The sequence below is a fragment of the Alexandromys fortis genome, unplaced genomic scaffold (genome assembly GCF_014885135.2).
Source record: "Alexandromys fortis isolate MF-2015 unplaced genomic scaffold, M_Fortis_MF-2015_v1.1 scaffold_370, whole genome shotgun sequence".
NCBI lineage: Eukaryota > Metazoa > Chordata > Mammalia > Rodentia > Cricetidae > Alexandromys > Alexandromys fortis.
In genome coordinates, this window is record NW_026068242.1 from 188,913 (window position 1) to 214,390 (window position 25,478).

The 25,478-nt window shown below is 54.0% G+C and overlaps 3 protein-coding genes and 1 long non-coding RNA gene across 5 annotated transcripts in view; 1 reads left to right on the forward strand and 3 right to left on the reverse strand.

The window, feature by feature from the left end:
- Positions 1 to 87: 87 nt before the first annotated feature.
- Sap25 (Sin3A associated protein 25) lies at positions 88 to 1,701 on the reverse strand. Its single transcript, XM_050131119.1, has 6 exons — positions 1,404 to 1,701; positions 1,151 to 1,251; positions 965 to 1,068; positions 750 to 882; positions 543 to 640; positions 88 to 460 (listed from the first exon to the last, which is right to left on the reverse strand). The coding sequence occupies exons 1-6, from the start codon at positions 1,544 to 1,546 to the stop codon at positions 161 to 163; spliced, it is 879 nt and encodes a 292-aa protein (XP_049987076.1). The 5' UTR covers positions 1,547 to 1,701; the 3' UTR covers positions 88 to 160.
- Positions 1,702 to 1,842: 141 nt separating this feature from the next.
- On the reverse strand, positions 1,843 to 13,928 carry Lrch4 (leucine rich repeats and calponin homology domain containing 4). Of its 2 annotated transcripts, none has more exons than XM_050131114.1 (18): positions 13,664 to 13,928; positions 9,246 to 9,390; positions 8,984 to 9,110; positions 8,711 to 8,816; positions 5,925 to 6,061; positions 5,705 to 5,817; positions 5,485 to 5,584; positions 5,145 to 5,235; positions 4,976 to 5,052; positions 4,809 to 4,870; positions 4,590 to 4,709; positions 4,419 to 4,481; positions 4,242 to 4,345; positions 4,045 to 4,128; positions 3,773 to 3,858; positions 3,467 to 3,604; positions 3,303 to 3,380; positions 1,843 to 2,177 (listed from the first exon to the last, which is right to left on the reverse strand). In XM_050131114.1, exons 1-18 carry the CDS (start codon positions 13,881 to 13,883, stop codon positions 2,073 to 2,075), a joined length of 1,956 nt encoding a protein of 651 aa, XP_049987071.1. In that variant the 5' UTR covers positions 13,884 to 13,928; the 3' UTR covers positions 1,843 to 2,072. The 2 variants fall into 2 exon arrangements, with proteins under 2 accessions (XP_049987071.1, XP_049987070.1); XM_050131113.1 differs by having other exon boundaries at positions 1,843 to 3,010.
- Positions 13,929 to 15,518: 1,590 nt separating this feature from the next.
- The window catches only part of Fbxo24 (F-box protein 24), a 13,166-nt gene continuing 3,206 nt past the window's right edge, over positions 15,519 to 25,478 (forward strand). Inside the window, exons 1-8 of the mRNA XM_050131147.1 lie at positions 15,519 to 18,520; positions 18,784 to 18,876; positions 18,970 to 19,153; positions 20,886 to 21,124; positions 21,452 to 21,686; positions 23,253 to 23,411; positions 23,946 to 24,067; positions 24,266 to 24,397. Of these exons, the coding sequence (XP_049987104.1) occupies positions 18,449 to 18,520; positions 18,784 to 18,876; positions 18,970 to 19,153; positions 20,886 to 21,124; positions 21,452 to 21,686; positions 23,253 to 23,411; positions 23,946 to 24,067; positions 24,266 to 24,397 (1,236 nt within the window). The 5' untranslated portion in view covers positions 15,519 to 18,448. The remainder of the gene's footprint in view (positions 18,521 to 18,783; positions 18,877 to 18,969; positions 19,154 to 20,885; positions 21,125 to 21,451; positions 21,687 to 23,252; positions 23,412 to 23,945; positions 24,068 to 24,265; positions 24,398 to 25,478) is intronic.
- The window catches only part of LOC126493996 (uncharacterized), a 10,600-nt gene continuing 4,115 nt past the window's right edge, over positions 18,994 to 25,478 (reverse strand). The window contains exons 3-5 of the long non-coding RNA XR_007589904.1: positions 21,494 to 21,737; positions 19,931 to 20,010; positions 18,994 to 19,127 (exon numbers count right to left, since the gene is read on the reverse strand). This is a non-coding gene — a long non-coding RNA (uncharacterized lncRNA). The remainder of the gene's footprint in view (positions 19,128 to 19,930; positions 20,011 to 21,493; positions 21,738 to 25,478) is intronic.

Below are 25,478 nucleotides of genomic sequence, written 5' to 3' on the forward strand. Positions count from 1 at the left end.
GGACAGGCAAGTAAGTGTGGTGGCATGGAGGAGCCCGGCCTGCCTCCACACCCCACGCCCCACTGTGGCACCTGTTGTAGAGTCTGGTTCACAAACTAACTCTGGTTTATTATCAACAAAACAGCTTGGGGGAGAAGCCAGCACTCATGGAGGGAGGGCACTATGGATGGGGGGTATCTGGGGTCTGTGTGAGACATGGGTCAGTGCTTCCAGAACAGTTCTGGCCACCGTTGGGGCCTGGGTCTTCAGAGGCAGAGACAGGGTCTGGGCAGCTGCTGGAGGTCAGAGGGCTTGCCAAGGAGTTAGAGCTCAGCTCACCCTGGCTCATCTGCAGCAGACCAGCGAGGGCAATCATCTCTGCCTCGCTCAGCCAGGTGGAAGAGCAGGCCTGGGATGAGGAGGGATGCACAGAGGAGGACATGATGGCAGGTGGGAGCAGCAGCTTCCGAGCGCCCATTGCCTGAGAAAACAGGAAGGGAAGTTTGTCCTCCCACACCTTGCATGGAGAGGAAAGGGAAGCCTGGAGGGAGGCTCCCTCTTACCTGCTGAGGGGGCTTGGACAGGTACAAGGGAATACGCTGCCCACAGGCGAGCAGAGGGTCCAAGAGAAAGACATCTTCATAGTTTGTCACCGGGAGCCCTGAGGAGGAGAGCCTGCTAGCTTGGTGGCCTCGGCCTCCCATCCTAGCCCTCACTGTAGTTGCTGCCCCAGAAATATCCCAGCTGAGCTGAGGGGCCAAGGAAAGTACCTGTATCCTTGGACACTTGCTCTTCTTCTGGATGCCCTGAGGTAGGGATCCTGCCCCAGACATCATACATAGGCCAGGAAGGATGACACAGTGTCCTGCCGGACAAGGATACGCCTGACCCACAGCTGGCCCCCTGCGGAGAACAGGAAGTGACTGAGCTCATCTTTTATGGCATCTCTGCTACCTGGAGACAGAGCCACACATCCCCAACTCACCACCAGCTGAGGTCTCGTGTTAGCCTCGTGGCCGGGATCCAAAAGTGGCAGTGGGGTCATCCTTGAGGGGGTGACCTGGGAGGTCACCTGGGACGAAAGAGGTACTACGAAGGATAGAGACAAGATTAGAACAGGTTCTGAATCTCTGGGGCCTCATGGGTAAAACCAGCAAGGCCTGGTCCCTACCTGGGGCTTCCGTGGTCGTGGTCGGCACCGTAACCAGATGATTGGAGGCCAGCGGCAGCTTTCTTCCGGTCTCAGATGGGCGGAGGGCCTGGGGCTGTGGGCTGTGTGAGGGGAAAGGACATGCTCTTCCACTTCCCCGTGCTGACCTGAGTCAGTCACAGAGCCAGCCACCCAGTTCCAGCACCGACCTCGGGGACTGTCTGTTTTGGAAAGCTCCCGCGCTGCCTCCTAGCGGCGCACACCAGGCCCTCACCTGTCCTGCACGGGCGCTCCTGGCTCTTCCGTGGTTTCCTCTCCAGAGCTCCATTCCCCGCGGTGGTCACTGCCCGTGGAGAGGCCTGACTCCTCTGTGGCCTCCTCCCGGCCTGAGCCCCATGGCCCAAGCCAGGGCAACATTCTGTGCCTGGTGGAGCCCCGGGCAATACCCACCACTGTGCCCGCGTGTGGTCCTGACTACATAGGCGCCCAAGTCTTAGCTACCTCAGAGGTGTCGCGCCAGTTTCTACAGCCACGTGGTGCGCTCCCGCCAGCTTCTCAAGGGCTCCCCCTGGCGGCAGAGCCGCGGGGCACTTGCGCCCTTACTGCCCCTCTACCCAGCACGGAAACATCACCATCATCAGGGTCTACCCTGGGACCCACCGAGAGGACCCAGATCCCCAAGAAGCGCGCACACCCACAGACAGGCACACACCTGAGGGCCAGCCTACAGGCCTTTGGGCTTTTCTTTATTGTGTTAGACACAACACTCTTCACCCTGACCAGGGGCTGCACTCGAAGCAGTCCAAGGGCAGGGGATACGCAAGCCCAGTGCTACACACAGGGCCGTGGTCACCAAGTCCTTGTTAATAGGCAGGGCCCAGGTGTCATCTGTTCCCAGGTCAGGTCCAGTGGGTGTTGGGGCCAAAAGCCCCAACCTCTACCCCTACGACTGCTCCAGAAGGGCGTGAAGGACAGCAGCGATCTGAGGGAGGCCCCTTCCAGGGGCCCCCTCCTCTTCCAGGATGTGGTGGGGCTGGCACAGGGACTCCTGGGGGGAGGGGCCCAGGTTAAGTTTTCCTCTGGCATTCCCCAAGCAAGGTTGGCAGGGTTAGGGTTGGGGTGGGGGTGGGGGCGCTCCTGGTAGACACTGCCCCATGCCTGGAGGCAAATGACACATGGAAGCAACACAGAAGGCTCAGGGGCAGGAGGGGTCTGTCATTTCCAAAGGGAAATGCTGTACAGGCAGAATGACATACACGGAGCCCAGGCAGGACAAGGCCTGGCTGCAGCAGGAGCTCACATAAGCACACACGGAAGAGACGGTCTATACAGTTTATACACAGAGCCAAGGCCCATAATGGGCCCACATCCCCTACAAATATAGAATTCTCTCTACAAAATAGAGATAAGTTAGCTCTCCCATAGCAGCCAATGGGGGAGGGAGGAGAGAAGGGAAACAGCCAAGGTCTGTCATCCCTCTGGGGGACGGAGGGCTAAGGGAGGACAGGAAGGCACCCTCAGCACTAGTGGAGGAGGGGGCTGCTGTGGGCATAGAGTGGGGCTTCTGAGGTCAGTGTTTGTGGGGTCACTAGTGTCTTTGGTAGGGCTGAAGGCACCACCGGTGGGAACACGGTTGAACAGGACTTATAAATAGAAGGCGGGAAGGAAGGGGCAACGTCGGTCCTAGGAGCCCAGGAGCCGAGCGTAGACGACATAGAGCAGCAGCATGGAGACCACGTAGAAGAGGAGGAAGCCACCCAGACCAGAGGAGGGCTGGACTGGGAGGGGGGCCTTGCCCCCCACCAGGATCACAGCCTCCAGTATGGTCCGCAGTCCCTGGGCGGTGCCCTGGAGGAGATCCGAGGGCGAGCACAGGTCAGCCTGGGAGGGGAGGGCAGGTGGACAAGGACAAATCACAGATGTTAGCAGCATCAAGCCACAGACCTTCCCACCCTTCCCTCACAAACCAGGACCACAGCCAGAGCGGTACCAACATGCAGACATGCAGGACAGGGAGGCAGGAGAGCAGGGCAGGAGCTGTGAGGGGTGGGCCCAGGATACATGCTCTCTGTAGAATTAGAAACCCCTGTGGATGGAGCTCCGCCCCTCCTGCACGTTGTTCAGCTGAGCCCCAGACACCAACATCTCCCAGAGCAAAGAGCAGGCCCCATACCTCAGGCACACCCATTTTTCGACAGGCTTCTAAGAAACTCTCCACGTTCTTCCGAGACTTGAGGGCACTGAGCTTTGGCTGGAGGTGGAGGAGGAGGAAGAGAGTTTGCACAGGCAGTCACACACCTGTCCCATCCCCTCTTCCTCCTCCCGGCTCCCACTGACCACAGCAGGTGAGGGCACATGAATGAACGGTACAGAGCGAGGCCGCAGCTGGTTGGCCAGCTGGCAGAGGATGACGCCATTGGCTAGAGCCTCTGCCAGGTCCTCAGGCAGGGGCTGCTGCAGCCGTGACTCAAGGACCTGGAGGCAGAGATAGGAGGAGCAGGCAGGGTCAGCAGGGAGCTCACTCCATCCCTTCCCCTCTCCTTGATGACAGTTCTAGGTCAAGAAAGGGTCCTGAGGAAAGAAAGGGGAAGGAGGTGCCAGGCTGGGTCAGGCCTCTGCCTATACAGATCTCACTCCACTCACCTGGCGAAGTTGGGAAATCAGTTCCTTCTCGTCTATAATCTGAGAAAATGGCCGAGATCTCAAACTAGACTCCGGAGAGGAAGGGCCTAGGATGAAAAGGAGGACAGGGATAGTTTTGCTTCACGGATAAACTTTGGAGCCAGCTTTCAACAGTCTTGTATCAATACCACCTCCTGCCTGTAGATTCTCCATGAAAAGGGACAATACCCCGAGAGACACAAGTCCCAAGAGACAGGGGTCCTGAGGTTCGTGCCAGAAGGACAAAGACTCACCCGAGCCACTCTGAGACGATGAACGGAAGAGGAAGCTGTTTGGTCTCTGAATGGAGCCCAGTGGCCTGGGAACAGGAGCTGTCACTGAGTGGGAAAGCCAGGGACAGGCAAGAGAGACATTCCCTCAGTGACCCACTCTTCCTTCAGGCCTCTATGTCCCAAGCACCCCCAGGCCACCATCTAGAACACTGTCCTACCTGGTCCAGATGATGGAATGGAGTCCTGGGAGATGGGGGATGGTGTGGGAACTCCCTGCCCCCCTGAAACTCCCAGCTGGGTAGCACTGGACTTCGGTGGGCCACTGAGGGAAAAGAAGGGGCTCAGAGAAGGCCATGAGGAAGGCGTAGGGAAATGGATCTCGGGAGGACACCTACTTGGAGGTGGCCTGCGTGGATGAGGCCGAAGCACTCGCGGCTCTGATCCCCCGCTTCAGGACACTGGAAGAAGCAGACAGGTGTGAGCTCTGCAGTCAGGCCACACATTCAGAAGAGCAGAGCCCAGAGAAGTTTGCATCTGCCTGCTGTGCAGCAGCCCCAGGCCCTCACCTGTCCCTCCTGGGGGATCCCCATCCCCCACTCTGTTGCTGCTGCTGCCGCCGCTCCCGCTCCTGCCACAACTGCAAAGTGTCTGGACGCCGCCTCTCCTCCCCTGCAGGTTCCTCCCGCCTGGCAGAAGACAGGGCAAGAGAGACCTTTGTCAGGTGAAGGGGAGGTCCCCGGGCTGTTGAGTATGGAGCAGACATGTGAGCTTGGGGGTTGGAATACCTGCTGCTCCACGTCCTCTCCACATCTCCTGCTACGGGGCTTAATTCAGAAGGCAGCTGCTCCTGAAGAGAGACCAGCAGAGGCTGAAGAAGGCTGGTGCCCCAGTTTGCAGTGACTTCCTTATTCAGTGCCCTTCCCCTGGACAAGGGACGTAACTGGGTCCTCACCTCAGCTGCACTTCGCTCTTCATCCTCCCCGGGAACATGGCTGTCGATAAAGTCAATCTGCTCCATGTCTCCATCGCCTGCAAGGCAAGGGCACGTCAGTGAGCAAGCAGGAGGGGGCTTCCAGGCCCACACTCACCCCTCACCCTCCTGGGCAGACTCCCTTGCCCACCAGAGCCATCTTCCCTCTGGTGTCTAGGCCCCCGGGGTTCCCGGGCCAGCTCTGAGATCCGGAATGACAGTTCTGAGAAATCATCTGTGGACTTGAAGGCAGAGAGGCAGAGATGGGACATGGGCTCTGCAGGGCTGAGGACCACATGGGTTCAGGCCTGCAGAGTCTCAGACTGGGGTCAGGTAGAGAGCCAGCCTTTTGGGGATAGTAGGGAGGAGGAGTTCCAGCCATGACCTCTTACTGGAAGGTATCTCTTAAAAGGTATTAGGTACAGGGTCCCCAGTCCTAAGACTCTCCCAGTGATGACATTCCCAAATGTCCTTACAAAGGAGGTCCTTACCTCATTTCCTGACCACCTCTTACTGCCGCTATCAACGCTATGGAAGCCTGAGTCCAGGCCACCATCATATCGACGTCCCGGAAATAAGTCTTCTGCAGGGCTGGAGCGGCAGGGAGACCTCATCAGCCCCAGGCTGGCAGCACCCCTACCCTCCCACTAGAATCCAGGAGTGGTCTCTGGTCCCAAGAAGGGGATTCCTTCCCCTTATCAAGGGCCTTACCAAGGACTAAAACTTGGGGGACGGGAAGGGACCAGGTCCCCAAGGGCAGCTCCTCGCCGTCCAGCCTCCATCGTTAAGTACTTGAAGATGTGAAGCTTCCCCTTCAGACAGATCTGTGTGAGGGGCACCTGCATAAGAATGAGGTGGCTCCCCGGGCCTTACTGGACCCTCCTACGCTAACAACATCACTGTCCTCAAGTTCACCCAGGCTGCACTTTACCTGGGCAGGTGGACTCTGGAGGGGGTTGCTATCCAGCAGAATGACCTGCAGGTGCCTGAGGCGGCAGAAGGAGACCGGGATGCGGGAGACACGGTTACAGGAGAAATCCAGGCGGACCAGAGGAAGGTCCCCCAGCTCTAGGGTTGGGCAAGGGGAGAGTTAGGAGAAGCCCAGGCCAAGGTCTTGAGTTCTCTCCCTTGCCCTTGACTCTGACCAGCCAGTCACTCCATCACAGCCCCCACCCTGGCTGGCTCAGCTCATTCTCCAGAAATGACCTGCTCCTCTCCACACTCCGATCTGAGCCGAGCCCTGGCTACTTCAGCTCAGCCCTATGCATCCTCCTCCCCTGCCTGCCCCCACTGAAATCCACTGTGCATTCTTCACCAAGCAGCACAAGACACAAACCAACTGGTGATCACTGCACAAAAGCCTCCCATGCCACAGCTACAACTGCGGACGTTGGGTGGGGACAGTGTGCAGAAGGGCACACAGTTCAAAGCCAGCCTCAGCTATATAACAGTTCAAGGCCTGTCCCAAAAACCCACAATCAATCAATCAATCAATCAGGAAGCTGTTTCCCAATCCCATGTCTTCTATGAATCTTCCACACACCTCAGGGTCTTGGGAAGCAATGTGCCTGGATCTTTTAGGCTCCAGGAAGAATCCTTGTATTTATGCCCCTATTACTATGACTAAATTTCAGGTGGTAGATAATCACCAAATCCCTGAAAATGGTGTTCAGAGGTTGGATCTACAGGAGGTAGCTGGGTCATGGGTCTGTCTCTACGAATGGAACAGGCTAGTCCATGGATGGATTCCTAGATTAATGGACATCAGTAAGCGGTCTTCTCTCTGGCACTTTTGAACCGTGCTGCCCTGTGATGCCCTCGACACCCACAGACATGTGCTACCTGCACAGAGAGGGGTGTAGGTGTTTAAACAAATCCTGTGACTTTGTCCTCAAGCCCCAGTGCTGGCTCACACAGCACCAGCACTCAGGGCTGAAACACAAGGAACACACAAGTCAAAGGCCAGCCCGGGCTTCGGGGAGACCCAGTCTCAAAAGACAGACAAAGAGGAGTGCTGGTATACAGCTCAGCTGGTGGAATGCTGATCTGCAATGCATAAAGCTCTATCGGTCTGGTCCTCAGTACTGCAGAGACTAGGCACGGAGGTGCACGCTTGGAATCCCACCACTCAGGAGGTAAAGGCAGGAGAAGCAGGGTTCAAGTCCATTCTTGGCTACATACTGAGCTGGAGGCCAGCCTAAACTACAAGAGACCATCTCTCAAAGAACAAAATAAAAACAAAGTTCCCACTGGGTGGAGTGGCGCACGACTTTAATCCCAGCACTTGGGAGGCAGAGGCAGGCAAATCTCTGTGAGCTCGAGGCCAGCCCGGTTTACAGAGTGAATTCCAGGACAGCCAGGGCTAGATAGTGAAACCCTGTCTCAACAAAACAAAACAAAACAAAATCCCTCAGCTTCGGTTATTTTCTTCCAGTAACAGAAAATTAATGAAGACACTTAATGGACTTGGAAAGCAGAGGGCAGAGGCAGAAAGGGAAGAAGGAGGCAGGGAAAATGGGTGCCCATTACTCTTGTTCTTCACAACCAAATAAACCCTTCCTGTTTGTCCTTCTAACTGCATCCCTGCTACATCACGCTCCCACTGCTTCCACGCTTTTACTCTGATGCTCCTCTGCCAGGACCACCTTCTAAGGTCAGCGATGCCTGAGCTTCTGGGGGATGTCAGTCACTTCCCAGGCTCCACCCTGCTGCCCCCTCTGGGCTCCCAAGCCTCCAGCTTTAGCAGTTCCCTATAAATGTGTGTCTCTCGTCCATGAAGCCACTAAACCTTTGAGGGCTGGTCTCAGATCTCAGTCACATCTATTGTGGAGGAGGCCCCTCACCTGAAACGCAGGAAGCACACACCCCAGAACAATGCTGGCTGAGCACAAGAAGATATGCCTGCTTCCCAACAGAGACTATCAAGTGTCGGAACATCATAATTACCCCACTGAACAGGGCTGCTTAGACTCTCATGTCAGGACCACCTCCCCCGCCCCCATCCCCAATCCAGAGTCCTTATGAGGAGATTCAGAGCATCACCTGGCTAGTGTTTTGAGAGCTCTCACTGGGGTGAGGTGGGTGTTGGGTGGGCCTTAAGGTCCATTCCAACTTTAGGATTCTACAGCTGACTGACTTCCCTCCTACCCTTCTTTCCTAGCCTGCTCCCACGTAAAAACAGAACTGTGTATCCACGCCTTCCCAGTCTCAGAAGGTTGCCATGGTCAAGAGCAAATACCACTGTTTACTGTTTGCTTTAGATACTGAATATCACTGAGCAACAAGGCAAGGTCATTTTAAAAAGATTTCTTCTTGCCTGTGACTTCTCCAAGGTAGCAGCATTATTTCAAATTCAGTGTTTGTACCCCTCCATTTCATATGTTGAAATCATAACCTTCAAAGTGATTGATACTAGGAAGTGGAGCCTCTGGGTGGCAATTCAGGTCGAGAGGGCAGAGTCCAGAGAGGATTAGTGTCCTTTATAAAATAGAGTCCAGAGACCCCAGGAGCTCTCTCCGCTCTCTGTGAGATGAGGAGAGGGGTTGTAACCCACAGAGGGCCCTAATACCACCTGACCGCAGGGCAACCTGATCTAAATGTGAGAACGTTAGTGACCGTCTGGTCAGAAGCCCCCATCTACGGATCTCCCGTACAGCAGCCTCGCTGGTGAAGGCACACACACAAGCTTACACATCCTCTGGGCTTCATCTTCCTTACCATCGGGCAGGGTACTGAGCTGGTTCCTCCGAACATTGAGATCCCGCAGGGAACGGAGGCTGCACAGCTCCACGGGAAGGGACTGCAGCTCATTGCTGCTCACGTCCTAGGTCAGAGAAGGCACTATAAGCCCAGAATCAGCAGAAATTGCACTGCTATTTCTCTCTGGCTACTTGCCTTTAGTCCAAGCCTTTTTTCCCAAGGTGCTTCCTACCTTTCTCTAGTTACCCCCCAGAAGGCCCCGGAGCCTGGCTCCATGCCCTTTATTCTCACAAGCTGCCGCAGGCTTCCTAAGGTGCTGATGTCTGGAGGCAGGGCTCCTAGCTTGTTGTTGCTGACAATAAGTACTCGAAGGGGCAGCTGGCAGATGTACGGTGGCAAAGATGACAGCTGGTTCCGGCTGTGAAAGGGAGAAAGGCAGCAGCCTCACTCCTCAGGCAGGGCACCCCAGCACTGGGCCTGCTCTGGGGAACCAGGAGCACTGCTCAGGGCCATAGCACTGGTCTCTGAGGCCTACAGAATAAGTTCCCACTACCTGAGGTTGAGGTAGGTGAGGGCTGTGAGATTCCCCAAGGCTGGGTTCAGGCATCTCAGGCAATTGTGGTAGAGGCTCAGACCTTCCAGGGACACCAGTTGGCATGCAGCCTCGGGCACCTCGGGAAACCGGTTCCGAGACAAGTCTAAGGAAAGTAAGGGTCAGGAAAGAGCTAAGGAAAGAGTCGGCCTTGCACAAAGAGACTGAATGTCCCCTGAACCAGCTACCCAGCTCCCATTCCTCCGCTGACTCAAAGAATCAAGCCCACAGGGCTGAGGAGATAGCTAAGTGGATAAAGTGCTCGCTGCACATGAGTGAGGATCTGTGTTCGAACCCCCAGAACCCATGGCTAAAAAGCCAAGTGTGGTAGTGTTCACTTGCAATCCTACCACCGGGGAGTCGTGGCTCAGTGGCTCCCTGGTGCTCACTGGCCAGCTGACCAGAGAGCCTAGCTGATTCAAGTGACCAGATCAATGAACAGACCCTGCCTCAAACAAGCAGTGGGTGGCACCAGAACAGCTAAGACTGATCCCTAGTCTCCACAGGTGTGTGCACACATAGACATACGATCATAAACATGGGCTCCCTGGGGAGACAAGTCTTCTACACACTGAAGCACATACAAGTACAACCAGAAAGGCAAAGAGAAGGCCAGACATGGGAGGCTATGGACAGACCATAAATTTAAATTTACAAATGAAGTTCCATGTGGCGGCTCATGCCTGTAACTCCAGCAGAGTGCTGAGAGAAGAGAATGCAGAGTTCAGGACTAGACAGCTAGACTTGACTCTGCCCCCCCCCCCCCCCCCCCCCCCCCCCCCCCCCCCCCCCCCCCCCCCCCCCCCCCCCCCCCCCCCCCCCCCCCCCCCCGCTCCAAAACTAAGACAAATGTTGAGCTCTCCCAGCAGTGTGGCAGTGCTCCATAGCGCTGTGCTGCTCATGTTCCGAGATGTCAGGAGAGGTGAAAGGTCACAGGAGGGGGTTACGTTTGTGAGAAAACAGTCTGAGGGATGAAGTGAAGGCTCTATGAGGGAGCACAGTCACTACACAAGCGTGAGGACCTGAGTTCAGATCCCAGCACGTGTGTAAAGAGCTGGGCACGGGTATGTACTGTGACTTCAGTGCCGAGGATAGAGTGGGGTCAGAAGAAATGAGCTGGGCTTGAGGGCTGCCAGCCTAGCTCCAGGCTCAGTGAGAGATGCTGTCTCAAGACGATCAGGCGGAGAGTGAGGAAACAGCACACCCGACATCCTCTGCGGGCCTCCATACACACGATGAACTTACTCTCCCTCTCCCCACCAAAAAAAGAGCCTGGTCAGGGCTGGTTGTGACTCAATGGGTTTAGCACACAGAAGGCTCTGATGTGATCCCAGCACACAAAAGAGAAGTTGAAAACAACAGTAAGGTGATAGGCAGGAAAGGCCAAGGGGATAATACAGAAATCTCTGGGGGAACCACAGCAAAGTCCTTCCTCCCAGCTTCAACCTGTTTTCCACACAGGGACGAAATCAAGGACAAGATATATCCTGGCTCTAGGGATTAAGTAAGGCCCTAACACTTGGCTAGTTTTCTATCAGCCTCCAGCCCCAAAGGATTATGAACGTCTAAGTTCAGGAAGTCTAGGAGGGAAAGGAAGTAGGCTAGCTGGGCTGGGAACCAGGTTCTCCGAGTCCTCGAGGTTCTTCCCATTTGGGGTTCCTTTGTCCCCAGGCTGGCTGTCCTATTTCCAACCCTAGCAGTCTTCCTCTGCTTCCTCTCTGACCTAGACCTCAGAGCAAAGAGTGAAGGAGACCACTGAGGAGGGGCCTTGACCCCCTTCTCTCAGACAGTGGCTCATGGCAGTGCCAGAGGCACTGTGGTTTCTTCCAGTATAGAGATGCAGACCAGACCCCTAGAAGCCTGTGTTTCTGTTTGTTCTGTTCAGCATGCCTTGGGAGGTGTCTGGGCCTTTTAGGGGAAATCCTAGCAAGAGCTGTTGTGAGCTTCTTTAAGGGCCCTCCTTCAGAAGGGGGTAAAGGCGAAGAGAAGGGGAAGCTGGGGAATATTCCCCAAGGAAACGCGTCTTGTGACAGGAAATGGAAACAATCCACTGGGTTGTGGCTGGTAGGATCTGTTTTCCCAGGGGATGTTAGCCTGATGCTCTACAAACTGCTCTCTTCCTCGCCCCAGCCCTAGTGAACACAGACAGAGCTAGTGTGGGAAAAATGGTTCTGGAGAGGGTAGAAGGCTTGCATCGGGTCCTCCACTCATGCCTGACACCTGCCTGCTTCCTTTGTGCCCACAGATGTATAAGTGAGGGGGGAGGGGTGTGCCTGTATTCATGGGAGTGGAGGCCACGCTGAGATGGGGTAAGGACCTGCAGAGGGGCAGAAGTCAGGGGCGGAAGGAGCCCAGGCTGGAGGAGGCAGGGCTCAGGGGCACAGGATGTGGTCTGTGGGAGAATGATCTACACTTCTCCTTTGCTAGAAGTTGCCCTCCCCCAACCCAACCCAGCTCTCTACTAGTAGGCCAAGGGAACACCGCCCTTGGGTGTTAGGGACGTCCACAGAGGGAACACACAGGGCACAACAAGCAGGAGAGGGTCCAGAATAACCCAGCAGCACAATGCTGAAGCATTTGGTCTGCACTGGAGAGCAAGGGATGTGGAGGACAGGGCACCAGGTAACTCTGGGCTTCTGTCACACACTCACACACACACACACAACACACACCTGCCCCAGGTTAGGAGTACCCAGCTTGGAGAGAAGGAGACAGAGGACAGCTGGACATAATGGAACCCACCTGCCTAGAACCTGGGCTCCGAAGAGACTGAAGAAGGCAGAGGGGGGGCTTTCAGGAGGCTGGGAATTCCCCACTTTACCACACAATTGAACCTGTACCCAGGGGAGCCCTAGCTGCACCCTCAGTCGGAATGCTGGAGGAGGAGGCTGGGCAAGGGCAGGAGCTGGGAGGGGCTAAGAGTGCTTGGTAGTTTTCCCCCAAGAGTCCACTCACTGAGACAGAGCCCTGAGGAAGTAAAGAAAAACATTTGGTCTTTGTCAAAAAACAAGCAAGGGGGGGAGGGGAAAGGGAACAGACGGCCAGTGTCACACAGCTGCTGAGGTCAATCTGGAGCTTGGGGGCTGGGGGGACCTGGGAGGGGTAAGAACGGCTCGAGGGGTTCACCCATTCCCAGGACTCATTCAGCTGTATAGGGGGAAAGAATTAAAACACAGGCAGATTTAAACTTTTTCTCTCCAGAGCTGAAAGGGGAGAGTGTGCCCCGGTCAGGCGGGGTGATCGCAGGTGGGCAGGCACCTGCTGCAGCAATGTGCTCTTTGATCCAGTCCGACATCCCCTGCCGGCCAAGAGATGAGAGGAGCAGGAGAAGGGGCCCTGGCACTCCAGCCCAGACTGGGGTGGGGCTCCGGGAATGCAGTCCTGTGTTCTGATCCCCGCCCTCAGCTGCCAGCCCAAGTTCATAGGCTGCCTCCTAAAGCAGCTGAAGCCTGACTCACCTGTCATAGTACAGTCCCCAGGGCCTGGCCAGCAACAGACACAGGGTAGAGGGTACGTGATTAGAGGAATCCCAAACATACACACAGCAGGGCGGAGGGGGCATGATTACAGGGATCCTGAGGGCGGGGACTGGAAGGAGCGTCTCCAGGAGGTCAGCACTCCTAACTAAGAGATCCAATTTCCTTCCTTTCTGCAAACTGCCTCAAGTTCCTCCCCTAAGGGAAAAGCAGAACCTGAAATGGTAATTCTAGGGTTCCTATGAGGTCACAGGCTCCACAGTGACCTCACAGAGGCAGGAAAAAGATAAAGGGAACAAGGATAATGGATGGAAAGTTAAGTGCGGGAGATTCACTTCTTTCACACACACAGTCGGGCTCGGGTGGACGGCGGGGAGGGTCTGGGACTTGTGGAGACTACGGTAAAGCAGGAAAAACACAGGGTTGTTAGGGGCGACCTTTGGGAAAGAGATAATTTGGGGCTGCTGGAATCGAGGTGGAGGAGTGTGGAAAGAGTTGGAAACGACCAGGAGGAGGCGAAATGCAGTGATTATTGAGATTATCAGTGGGGGGGGGGGGCTTGCTTTAGGGGCCGATCAGGTCTAGGATGGCAGAAGCCAACCAGGTGAGGGGCGGGGCCCCACTACAGGTGCGCAGTATGCAAATAAAGGGGAAAGTCACAGAGAGCTCGGCCAAAAGTGTTGTGTGCAAGCTTGAAGCGAACTCATGGTCCAGCGGTTCTTACAGCGGGGAGGGGAGGTCGCAGGCTCGATGCCAATCCCGAGGGGCGAGCCCTCAAGCCTGCCAGGTGAAGGGGGTGGGCCTGGTTCGAACGCGAGGCGGGGCTATGCAAATGAGGGTCGCGGTCCCGTGAGGGTCCCCTCCTCTCTCTCTTTCTCTCTTTGGGCACCGGCGCCAACTCACCAGCCTGGGTGATGTCTGACAGGTCGTAACTGCGGGCCGCGCCCCGGGGGAAGTGCTTCAAACGCCGGTTGGACAAGTTCAGGGTCCCGGTGGCCACAGCCTCCTCTAGGGCTCGTTCTGCGCTGCGGCTCCCGGGTAGACCAGGAGACCCTGGCGCGGGGACTGAAGCTGCAGCTTCCTCACCCCCGGCGGCGAGTGGGCCCGCTACCGCCGCCGCCATCCGCTCCCGGCGGCTCCCGCTGCCTGACTGACGGCACCGGCCGGCCCTCCTCGCCCCTCCCCCACCTCGGAGCCGCCGTAGTCGCCGCTGGAGGGCGGAGACGACGGTCCGGGACCCCGCGGACCAATCATGAGCCAGAGACGCGTTAGAAGTGTCCAATCAGGAAGCGCCAAGGGGGTGGAGCTTCTCAACTCTAGACGCCACTGAGGGATGGGAGGGGTAAGAGCGGAGCACTCGCCAACGGCCGCGGCTTCTGGCCGGCCCGCCCCGCGCGGCGACATCCAATCACAGCCCTTGAGGCTAGAGATGGAGCCAATGAGGCCCACCCAGGAGGCGGGGACAACAGCTCCCAACTTTTAAGAGATTAAAGACTCAGAGCCCACAAGCCTGAGAGTCAGGCCCTCTTTCAAAGAAGCCCAATTGCAAGCTAGATCCACGTGAGTGACTGTCAAGACGACCAATTAGAACCTGGAAAGGGCACCTGTCCCGGCCTCTTCTCTGAAAGACGGCTCTGTCTACCAATAGCATAGGCGAGGAGATGGCCCTTTCACTAGACAGCAGGCGGGGGAGCTAGAATCTTTGCGACCCAGGTACCGACCGTGAGCGCGGCGTGCTGCGCGGGCTAACAATGCAGTGTTAGAGCCGAGTGCTAGCTGAACATGCTGGGGAGCCAGCCGGCGTCCGGGAAGTGAGGAAGGGAGAGGGGTGCCCCGGGCCAGCGCGCAGGCAGACTGTCTCAACCCAAGGGACCATTTCCGGCTCTGCAGGCTGCGTCCCAGCCGGGGACTCCTGGGTTGACCGGTGAGGGGGTTTCCAGCCCAGACAGGGAAGGTCGCCAGACCTGGCAGCTCCACCAGAGTGGATGCCCAGACCAAAACTTAAAGACTACGAAGGATCTCATGATCTTCCAGAACAAAATCGTTGTTTTTGTTTGTTTTCTTGCTTTTTAGAGACGGTGTCTCTGTGTAGCCCTGGCTGTCCTGGAGATCTGTAGACCAGGCTGGCCTCGAACTCAGAGGTCTGCCTGCCTCTGCTTCCTGAGTGCTAAAGGCACTAAGAGACTAAAGGTGTACACTACCACTGCCCGGCACACAAGGGAAGAAGAAACTGAGGTTGAGCAAATATCAGCCCTCCACGTGAGACTCTTTCCCCCACTTTCATAATAAATTTTTTCTGTTGGAAAACTTTCTTTTTTTGAGAGACAGGGTTTCTCTGTAACTTTGGAGCATGTCCTGGAGACCAGGCTGGCCTCGAACTCACAGAGATCCGCCTGCCTCTGCCTCCCGAGTGCTGGGATTCAAGGTGTGCGCCACCACCACCTGACTTGTTGGAAACCTCTTATTTGAAGCAGGGTGTAGTGGCATGAACCTGCCGTACCAGCATTTGTGGAGAAGCTAGAAGGATCAAGACTTTGAGTTCAGTTCCAGACCAGCCTGGAACATGAGGAGACTAAAGTTTGTTGGGGCCTTTGGTTTTCCTTTCTTTTTCTTTCTTTCTTTCTTTCTTCTTTCTTTCTTTCTTCTTCTTCTTCTTTCTTCTTTCTTTCTTTCTTTCTTTCTTTCTTTCTTTCTTTCTTTCTTTTACTTCTTAAGGTGAAATGAAGTACAGAAGGGGTTCCCAAATGGAGAGGTAGTAAAAGAATACTTTTTTTTTCTTTTGAGATTTATTTTTTTAATGAATGTTAGCATTTAATGAACCTCCCAGTGTGGCTTCCAGCCACCGGAGAGACACCCCCACCACCCTTGATCCCCTGGGCTCTTCTGTTGCAGAGTCTGGTCGTTGTTGACAGGCTGCTATGGCGGCCTCCATCCCCAGAACTGCAGTATCCCAGTCCCACCACCCTGATGACAGGAACAGCTCCTGTCTTGGTTTGCGGCAGCATCACCAGTGTCCGCTGACTGCTCAGTGTCCACAGTTTATCCAGGTTGCTGGTTCCTCTCTAAGTGGTAATGACTCATACCAGCTTTGCCAGAGTCACCTGGATGATTCTGACCCTGTCATGAGGCATCCCACCAACATCCCCTTTCCCCTCCTGGGCGCTTCCAGTCCTTACCAACGTGGCTCTAGCTGTGGCTCACGTGGTCCCGGAATTTCAGTCTTTATCTCAATCTGAGTGGCTGGTGGCCTCAAGGAAAGAGGAAGACTGGCTTTTTGAGACCAGATCTCAGCTCTGACTGCCTCCAACTGGTTACTTAGCTAGGAATGACCTTGAACAACTCTTGCCACAGCCTCTCAGGTGCTGGGGTTCAGGTGGGCAGCTTAAAACCCTTTGTAGTGACCCAAGACCCCAACTCAGCTTCCCGGGTCGCCAGATCACCAGCAACTGAAGTTGCTGTCTCATAAGTCATGCCTGCTATGCCTAACTCAACATTTATTAAATTATTAAAAGTTGGGAGAGACGGGGGCTGGAGAGATGGCTCAGTGGTTAAGAGCATTGCCTGCTCTTCCAAAGGTTCTGAGTTCAATTCCCAGCAACCACATGGTGGCTCACAACCATCTGTAATGAGGTCTGGTGCCCTCTTCTGGCCTGCAGACATACAGACAGACGGAATATTGTATACATAATAAATAAATATTAAAAAAAAAGTTGGGAGAGAGTTTAGCTGGTTAAGAGTGCAAACTGAGGGCTGGAGAGATGGCTCAGTGATTAAGAGTACTGACTGCTCTTCCAGAGGACCCGGGTTCAATTCCCAGCATCCATATGGCAGCTCACAACTGTCTGAAGATCCAGTTGCAGGGGATCTGGCACCTTCACACCAATGCACATAAAATAAAGTAAATCATAAAAAATATTTTTAAAAAAATTAGGTGGAGCTCAGGCAACCCTGCAGAAGAGGAGGAGAAAGGATTGCACAAGCCAGAGGGATCAAGAACACCACAAAAAAAAAAAAAAGGCGCAAGCTGCTCTTGCAGAGGACTCTAGTTCTGTTTGAAGCACCAACACAGCGGCTCACAGTAGCCTGCATCTCCAGCTGTGTGTGTGGGGGGGGTCCAGTGCTCTCCCCTGGCCACCACAGGCACTGTGCTCACATTCCTCCACACATACACAATCACAAAGGAATGAAATCTTCAGGGGCTGGAGAGAAAGTTGGCTCAGAGGCTATGAGCACTTGCCGATCGTGCAGAGGACCCAGTGCTCACGTGGTACCTTATAGCCATCTGAAACTCCCAGTTCCATGGGATCCAGGAATGTACGTGGCACGCATACATACAGGCAAACACACACACACACACACAATCTTTTTACAAAGTAAATGTTTAAATAAAGGCTGGACATGATGGCCCATGCCTTTAATCCCAGCACTGGGGAGGCAGAGGCAGATGGATCTCTGTGAGTTTGAGGCCAGCTTGGTCTACAGAGCAAGTTCCAGGCCAGGGCTACAAGAGAAACTGTTTTAACCCCACACACACTGAAGAAAAAAAGCTAGTATTGGAATCCAAGGCCATGCACAAGTTAAGCAGATGCCCTACACATGAACTCTATTTCCTAGTTACCACAGATAATGGAGATGGTTGTGAACATCTGGCTAGAGTAGGTAATGAATGGACCTGCTGTGCACTTATGCACTGGGCTTTTTCTAACAGGATTCAATCCCTTTGTGCTCCTGGCAAAGCCATAGTCTTATATTTATTGTTGTAGCCCTTCCCCTGCCCATCACGTGCAACCTCCTCTGCTCTTTCCCCAGGACAAAGTCACTCCGCAGAAAAAGCTAAGCGCCTAGGCTCTCGAAGATGCCCTAAACTCCAGGAAAAGTCCACCCTTGCCGCCACTGTAATAACTTGCCCTTTGCACATGTGACGATGCCACCCGTCCCCAGGAAGCAGCAGGAGATTCAGGGCTTGTTTTCTATGAGACTGGAAAGAAGCTGCCTTCAGTTCTCACTCGCGTCTCGCTTTTGTGATGTTAGATCGGGATCCCCTTTGCTCTACTGCCATTGTCTGCCAATCTTTTTTTTTTTTTTTTTTTTCTGAGACAATGTCTCATGTAATGCAGTCATGTAAGGCATTATGTAGCCAACAATGGCCTTGGGTTCCTTTCTCACCCTCCTGTCTCCACGTCCCAAGTGTTGGGATTGCAAGTGTGCACCACCATGTTGGCTTTTCTCCGGTGCCCGGGATCCAGGGCTTCATGCATGACAGGCAAACACTCTACCAACTGAACTTCCATCTAGCCCTATCCCTTGTTTCCTTTTCTGACTTTGTACTCTTGAGATACAAATCCCTGCAGACCGAGGCCTACTCAGGAGGCCCCGTTTTTCTCTTCAGAGTTAAAAGTGAGGAAAATCCACTACTACTTCCGAAGAGAGGAGGACTTACCATCTGCCAATAGTTCGTCCACTCTTTGTGTCTCCAGTAAAACATATTATCCCTTGAGCCGCCTGGTGACTAGCTCTGGGCTAGAACCCAGAAGACAGCTCTGGGGTCAAGTTAAGGAAAGCAGGTCACAGTCGCTGGACAGTGAGGTCACAAAAAGGCTTTATGTGCCAGTGAGGACAGGGGCCTGGGGCCTGGGGAGCCAAAGGGCCTGCAGAGATGAGGGCAGGGGCAGGGAGGGGACAGTCAGGATGGTGAGGAGAAGCCGGAGACAGAAGCTGCAAAAATTGACCAGGCTGTGCAGACAGGAGGAGGGGCTCAGGGTGAGGGGGTGGCAAGGCAAGGCAAGGGCAGGGAGTCTCCTGGCTGCAAGAAATCCGGGGACAGGTCAAAGACCAAGGCAGGCAAGAGAGGGGTGATGGCCGAGGTCCTGGAGAGAGAAGGGATGGCTGGGTGTGCTAGTGTAGAGACAGAGTCGGCTGAGCCCCAAGGTGGAGTTTACAGACACAACAACAGTTTGACAGCAGAGAAGACAGACGGGTGTGGCCTCCCCAGAACCCCTTTTCTCCCCTTTCTCCTCCGGCAGGTGAAGCGCAGCTGCCCCTCAGGTGGTTTGGAGGCTGGGACTGAAAAGGAGGGAGGGAACCCTATTTCTGTCCAGCTGATCCCCCCAGAGCTGGTGAGTCTTTGGGGTTTGGCGAGGATTGTGAATGCGGGGCTGAGGGGCAGCCTGTGACTCCCCCACCTCCTCCCTCCTGCTCCTCCTCTGCAGGTGGAACACATCGCCTCCTTCCTCCCCGTCAGAGATGTGGTCGCCCTAGGCCAAACCTGCCACTACCTCCATGAAGTGTGCGATGCTGAGGGCGTGTGGAGACGCATCTCTCGCAGGCTCAGTCCACGCGTCTGTGACCATGGCTGTGGTGCCCGGCCCTGGAAGAGAGCTGCCATTCTTAACTGTACACTTCCCCTCAGTAACTTCTCCTTGCCTCTGCCCTTCCTTATTCTGGGAACTTCCTTCTCGGTCAGGTTGCCTGGTGATCTCCGCACCCCCTGGCCACCTTTTCTCTAGAAGAAACTTGTCACACTCAAACGTACCCCATGGAGTGCGGACCCCAGGTTCTCTGGCCACCGCCGGCAGACATCCGGTTCACAGCTCTAATGCCATTCAGCCAGTCTCCCGGCATGCACCAAGGCTTCCAGGTTTTACCCTCGAGAAGCCCCTACTCCCTAGACCTGGAGTTTCTCCCTCTTTGAATCAGAGTTAACTTTTGTCAGCTTTGCAATGTGTTATGTGTGTGTGTTGCACCCGCTAGTGCACTCGCATGTGAAAGCCAGAGGTTGACATTGGTTGTCTTCCTCTGTCCCTCTCCACCTATTTTTTTAATATTTATTTTTATTTTATATGTATAGGTGTTTTGCCTGCATGTATATCTATGCACAACAGGCATGCAGTGCCTGTGTATGCCAGAAGGGGGCATCAGATCATCTGGACCTGGACTGCCACGTGGATACTGGGAATCAAACCCAGGTCTTCTCTCTGAAAGAGCAGCCAGTGCTCTGAACTACTGAGCCGTCTCTAGCCCTGCCTTACTTTTTAAACAGTCTCTCACTGAAACCTGGAGCTTGCCATGGCTAGACCGGGTGGCCAGCAAGCCCCAGGGATCCTTCTGTCTCTGCCTTCCCCTGCTCCCCTTCCCCAAACCAGCGCATGCTAGCGTTAAAAATATCCATACCAGCTTTTACACGGGTGTCGGGGCTCTGAATTCAGGTCCTCATGCTTACACATGAAGTCATCTCCCAGCTTTTTGTCACCCTGTGAAGGTAGAGATGAAGTAATTTTTTTTTCATGGTTGTGTATGGTGTGTGTCTATATGTATGCATGTTTGCATGTGTATGGACACGTACACATTAGGTATCTGCATGACGAGACCAAGGTTAGTATCAGGAATCATCGCCAGTCACCCTTCCGCTGTATTCTGTGAAGCAGAGTCTCTCAGTCAAGCCCAGAAGTCTCACTAGCTCACTTGCTCCGAGGATCCCATCTCCCACTTCCAAGGCCAGAATTACAGACAGGCCAAGAAGCCCACCCAGTATTTATGCCTCAACCCCGGTCCTCACGTTTCAAGAACTTAAGCACTGAGCCATCCCCCAGCCAGAGATGAAATGGTTCTTTGTTGTGGTGGCTGTCCTATTTACTCTGAGATGGTAGCAGCACCAGCTCCTGCGTGATGACAGCCAGTGTCCCTGAGGGACACAGTCACCCCAGCTTGAGGACAGTCACCCGAATGCTCCACTTCAGAAAGGCGCTACCTGGTGACTTCTACATAGAGTTTAGGGAAACGGTCTCAGCAGAGAAGACAGGAGATGCCCGGTCTGCCTTGGCCATCCCTTCCCCTCTCCTTTCTGCACCACGTCTGTGTCTGTCCTTAGACTCCCCAGTGTCTGGTACAAGGCGGCACTGAAATGCTCCTGAGCCGCACACATATGGCCCCTGGGACACAGTGGGACAGATGCCGGGCATAAACCAAGGTTTCTGTGTCACCCTAGGAAGGAGTCTGATCCCTAGTCCTGGGGATGAAGAAAGATAAATACCAGGGTGTCTGGGAAAGACCAGTCAAGCTCACCCTCGCCCTGACTCTTCCCACTCCTGTCGCCTCAGCCTTGAAACCATTTCCTTCTGACCCTCAGATACAAAGGGCCTGTACTTCCAGGCATTCGGAGGACGCCGCCGATGTCTCAGCAAGAGTGTGGCCCCCATGCTAGCCCATGGCTACCGCCGCTTCTTACCCACGAAGGACCATGTGTTCATTCTCGACTATGTGGGGACCCTCTTCTTCCTCAAAAATGCTCTGGTGTCTTCCACCCTTGGCCAGATCCAGTGGAAGCGGGCCTGCCGCTATGTGGTGTTGTGTCGAGGCGCTAAGGATGTGAGTAGGGGAATTCTGGGTGCTGAGAACCCACCTCAGTGGTCCTGAGTGGCCTCTCCCTTAGGGAAGCCTAAAAGCAATCCATTTATCCATAATTTACTTGTTTTTTTTTTTTTTTTTTTTTTTTTTTTGTGCTGGGAATTGAACCCAGGACCTCCTACATGCTCGGCAAACATTCTATCCCTGAGTTAGATCACCAATCCAAAACCAGCCTCTCATTTCTTAGCCCTGGACCTAATCGTCTCATTTCCCATCCCAGGATCCACTCGCTTTAGCCTTAGCCCATTCAGATCGCTAGATCCCAGACAGCCTCACCTTGTTCCACAGTTCGCCTCCGACCCAAGATGTGACACAGTTTACCGTAAATACCTCTACGTCTTGGCCACTCGGGAGCAGCCAGCAGTGGTGGGCACCACTGGCAGCCAGGCCTGTGACTGTGTGGAGGTCTATCTGCAGTCCAGTGGGCAGCGGGTCTTCAAGATGACCTTCCACCATTCCATGAGCTTCAAGCAGATCGTGCTGGTTGGCCAGGAGACCCAGCGGACTCTGCTGCTCCTCACAGGTGCGGCCTACAGAGTAGCGGTTTGCAAACATCTAGCAGATTCTTCAGGATCTGCGCCAGGGGAGAGGAAGAGAGGAGTCTGTTACGAGAGGGTTCTACCTTCCTCCTGCTCCAGCTTTGAACCCCCAAAGTTCTAGAATTCTGCATAGAATTTCAGATAAAGATCCTTCTCAGGCTGGAGGGTGTGGGTCAATCTACATGAAGTACCAGGGTCAACTCCCAGCACCATATAAAGTAGGTGTAGTGGTCTATGCCTATACTCCCAGTATCTGGAAGGTAGAGGCAGGAGAATCCTGCGTTCAGGGTTATTCCTAAGATACATAGAGAGTTTGAGGCCAGTCTCCATGAGATCCTGTTCGAAAAATAAAATCAGGGTGCGGAGTAGATGGTACAGCGGGTAAAAGACTTGCAACAAGCATGAGGATGTGAGCTTGGATTCCCAGAGCCAACATAAAGGCCAGACGTGGGCATGCGGGTTGGTAATCCTAGCATTCATATGATGAGATTTAAGGAGAAGACAGGAGACTCCGGCATGGTAGTGATAATGGTGAGGCTCTAACTCAAACAAGGGAGTTGTTAAGTACCAATGCCCAAGGCAGGCCTCTGCCTCCTGCCTGCTCACACACGGTGTGGCAGTGAGCCTCTGGAGAGCACCGCTCCAGTGAAAGCCTGATCCCCTCCTAACCTCGTGCCAGGCACTTCACTTTATACCCCAAGTTGCCTCCTCCCCACTCTCCCAGCGTCCTCCACAGTTGACTGCACTCCCCTAAGATTGATAGCCTGTGGACTTCCGAATGCCAGGCAGAAACCTAAATGCCCAGGCTTCATTCTTCCCAACACCAAATTAAGAGTCTGCAACATCTAATCACTAGGTTTGCTCTCCGCTAGACCTCCCTGTTTTGTTTTAAGGGTTGAATGTTGGGGGCTGGAAGCCATTTTCTCTCTCTTTCTCCTTTTTCTTTTCTTTTCTTTTTTTCTTTCTTTTTTTTTCTTTCTTTCTTTCTTTTAATTCTTTGAGTCAGGGTTTCTCTGTGTAGTCTTAGCTATCCTGGAACTTGCTCTGTAGACTAGGCTGGCCTCGAACCCAGAGATCTACCTGACTCTGGGGATGAGCCTCCTCCTCCTGGCTCTCTTTCTTCTTATTTTATTTTTGTTGTTGAGACAGAGCCTCACTACGTAGGTCAGTCCTGGCTGGCCTGGAACTTACTATGTATATGTCTGCCTGCCTCTGCCTCCCAAGCATGTCACCATACTTTATTTCCCCCTCCCTCGTATATGTGTGTGCTTGTGTGTGTGTGTGTGTGTGTGTGTGTGTGTGTGTGTGCGTGCGTGTGGCATGCACATGTGGAGGTCAACTTTCAGGAGTCATGGTTTCAGCAGTTAGAGTCAGGCTGTCAGGCTCGAAGAACTGTGCTTTTACCCACGGAGCCATCTCATCGGGCCCCTCCCCTTCTTCCTGCGGCTCTAGAGCAGTGGCTGTTCCTGTTGAGTGTCCCATGGGTGTTAATTTGGGTATTGACGAATCGCTTCCTCTGTGGAATTACATGCCTCCCTTCGTACCCCCAGAGGAAGGAAAGATCTACTCCTTGGTAGTGAATGAGACCCAGCTGGACCAGCCACGCTCCTACACGGCACAGTTGGCCCTCAGGAAGATGTCTCGATGCCTGCCTCACCTTCGTGTGGCCTGCATGGCTTCCAACCAGAGCAGCACTCTCTATATCACGGGTAAGAAGCACTCCCATGGTGAGGGAGATGGATCCATGGGTGCAAGTGCTGGTCAACTAAGGATGAGAATAAGTTCAAGTCCCCAGAGCCCCACACAGAGGTGGGCCCAGTAGCACATTTGTAGTCCCAAAGGCAGAGAAGGCGACTCCCTGTAAACTGGGCCAGCCAGTCTGGCATCAAAACAGCAAGAGACCCTACCTCAAACAAGACGGAAGGCACAGACCAACACCTGAAGTTGCCCTCTGGCTTTGATATACACGCTGTGGTACATACATGCCAATACCTATACACATACATCACATATCACACACACAGAGAGGGACACTGAGAAATTAAAAAGAAGAAGAACTATATTTCTCTCTCTCTCAAGACTGCAGTCTTGGGCAGGTCCCTCCACACACTGACACTGCTTATGCATGCTGGTGAATATGGTTGGTGTGCTGAGTGTATGAGACTCCCTGCAGTCTCTAGAGGGGTCTTATCCCTCGGAAATGGGGCCCAAAGCTGCTGAGCTGATGACTCCCGACCCCCCAGACCAGGGGGGAGTGTATTTTGAGGTGCATACCCCAGGGGTGTATCGTGATCTCTTTGGGACCCTTCAAGCCTTTGACCCTCTGGACCACCAGATGCCGCTTGCTCTCTCCCTGCCTGCCAAGGTAGGATGGGGTACGGAGGATGGCGGGCAGTTAGTATAGTGCAGAGCGGAGGGCTGGGCTCTGCGGGTTGGAGGAACAGATCTGGGTGGGACAGAGGGATTCGGGGAGAGGGCAGATGGGATCAGTTGGGGGCAATCCTGGAGCTGAGTTTCCTGGGGACAATGTGCTCCCATGCTCTTCCTGTCCTAACCTCCCTAGGTCCTATTCTGTGCTCTTGGCTACAACCATCTTGGCCTGGTGGATGAGTTTGGCCGGATCTTTATGCAGGGAAATAACAGATATGGGCAGTTGGGAACAGGAGACAAAATGGACCGAGGGGAACCCACACAGGTGAGATTGTTTCCTGGCAACGCTCATCCAGTCTCCTAACCCAGCACCTAGCTACTTTTCCATATTTCCTAGAGAGCACTTTCTGCTCCCCTAGGCAAGGCTGAGCCCTTCATATATAACACCGTGCTGCCGCTGCAGGTCTTCCCCAGGGCTGCTCACAGAAGGTTTGTTCTGTGCAATGCACACTGTGTGTGCAGAAGGGATTCAGTGATGGAGTGGGCTGGGGACCTGAGTGTGCTGAAGTCCTAGAAAAGGAGATGCAGCCCGAGAAGAGGGCTGCATCATGTGAGCACGAAGACCCGAGTTCAGATCCCCAACACCCATGTAAAATCTGTGAGTGCCTATGATGCCAGCACTGGAGGAGGAGGCCGCAGGCTCTAGTCAGTTGGTGAGCTCCAGTGCAGTACGAGGCCCTGCCTCAAACAAGCAAATAAGGCTGAAGGCACGTGAGGAAGATAGTTACCATTGGCCTCTGGCCTCGATAGCCATGTGCATGAATGTACATTCCCTACATACATACATGTTTTAAAGGTAGTATGGTAACATACATGTTTTAAAGGTAGTATGGTAACATACATGTTTTAAAGGTAGTATGGTAACAGGGCCTATGGGTTTGAGGGGATTCAGGTGAGGATAGGGAAAGGCATGCCATGCAATGAGGAGAGGGCAGTGATGAGACTTACATATGAGACAGTAAAAAGACTGCCCAGAAGGGCTGGAGAGATGGTCCAGCGGTTAAGAGCACTGACTGCTCTTCCAGAGGGCCTGGGTTCAATTCCCAGCACCCACATGGTGACTCACAACTGTCTGTGACTCCAGTTCCTAGGATCTGACATCTTTACACCAATGCACATAAAATAAAGTTTTATATATATATACATACATACATATATACATACATACATACACACACACACACACACACACAGTGGCACATGCCTTTAATCCCAGCACTTGGGAAGCAGAGATGGCCAGATCTCTGTGAGTTCGAGCCACCCTAGTCAACAGAACAAGTTCCAGGACAGGCTCCAAAGCTACAGAGAAACCCTGTCTCAAAAAAAAAAAAAAAAAAAAAAAAAAA

Coding starts and splice junctions, on each gene's coding strand:
- Sap25 (XM_050131119.1), bottom strand. CDS start 1,546: ATGTTGCCCTGGCTTGGGCCATGGGGCTCAGGCCGGGAGGAGGCCACA. Junction 1,252..1,403: donor GGAGCGCCCGTGCAGGACAG/GTGAGGGCCTGG, acceptor CCCCTCACACAG/CCCACAGCCCCAGGCCCTCC. Junction 1,069..1,150: donor CACGACCACGGAAGCCCCAG/GTAGGGACCAGG, acceptor TATCCTTCGTAG/TACCTCTTTCGTCCCAGGTG.
- Lrch4 (XM_050131113.1), bottom strand. CDS start 13,883: ATGGCGGCGGCGGTAGCGGGCCCACTCGCCGCCGGGGGTGAGGAAGCT. Junction 6,062..8,710: donor GCTCAGTACCCTGCCCGATG/GTAAGGAAGATG, acceptor GCCCAACCCTAG/AGCTGGGGGACCTTCCTCTG. Junction 5,818..5,924: donor TCCAGAGTCCACCTGCCCAG/GTAAAGTGCAGC, acceptor CCCCTCACACAG/ATCTGTCTGAAGGGGAAGCT.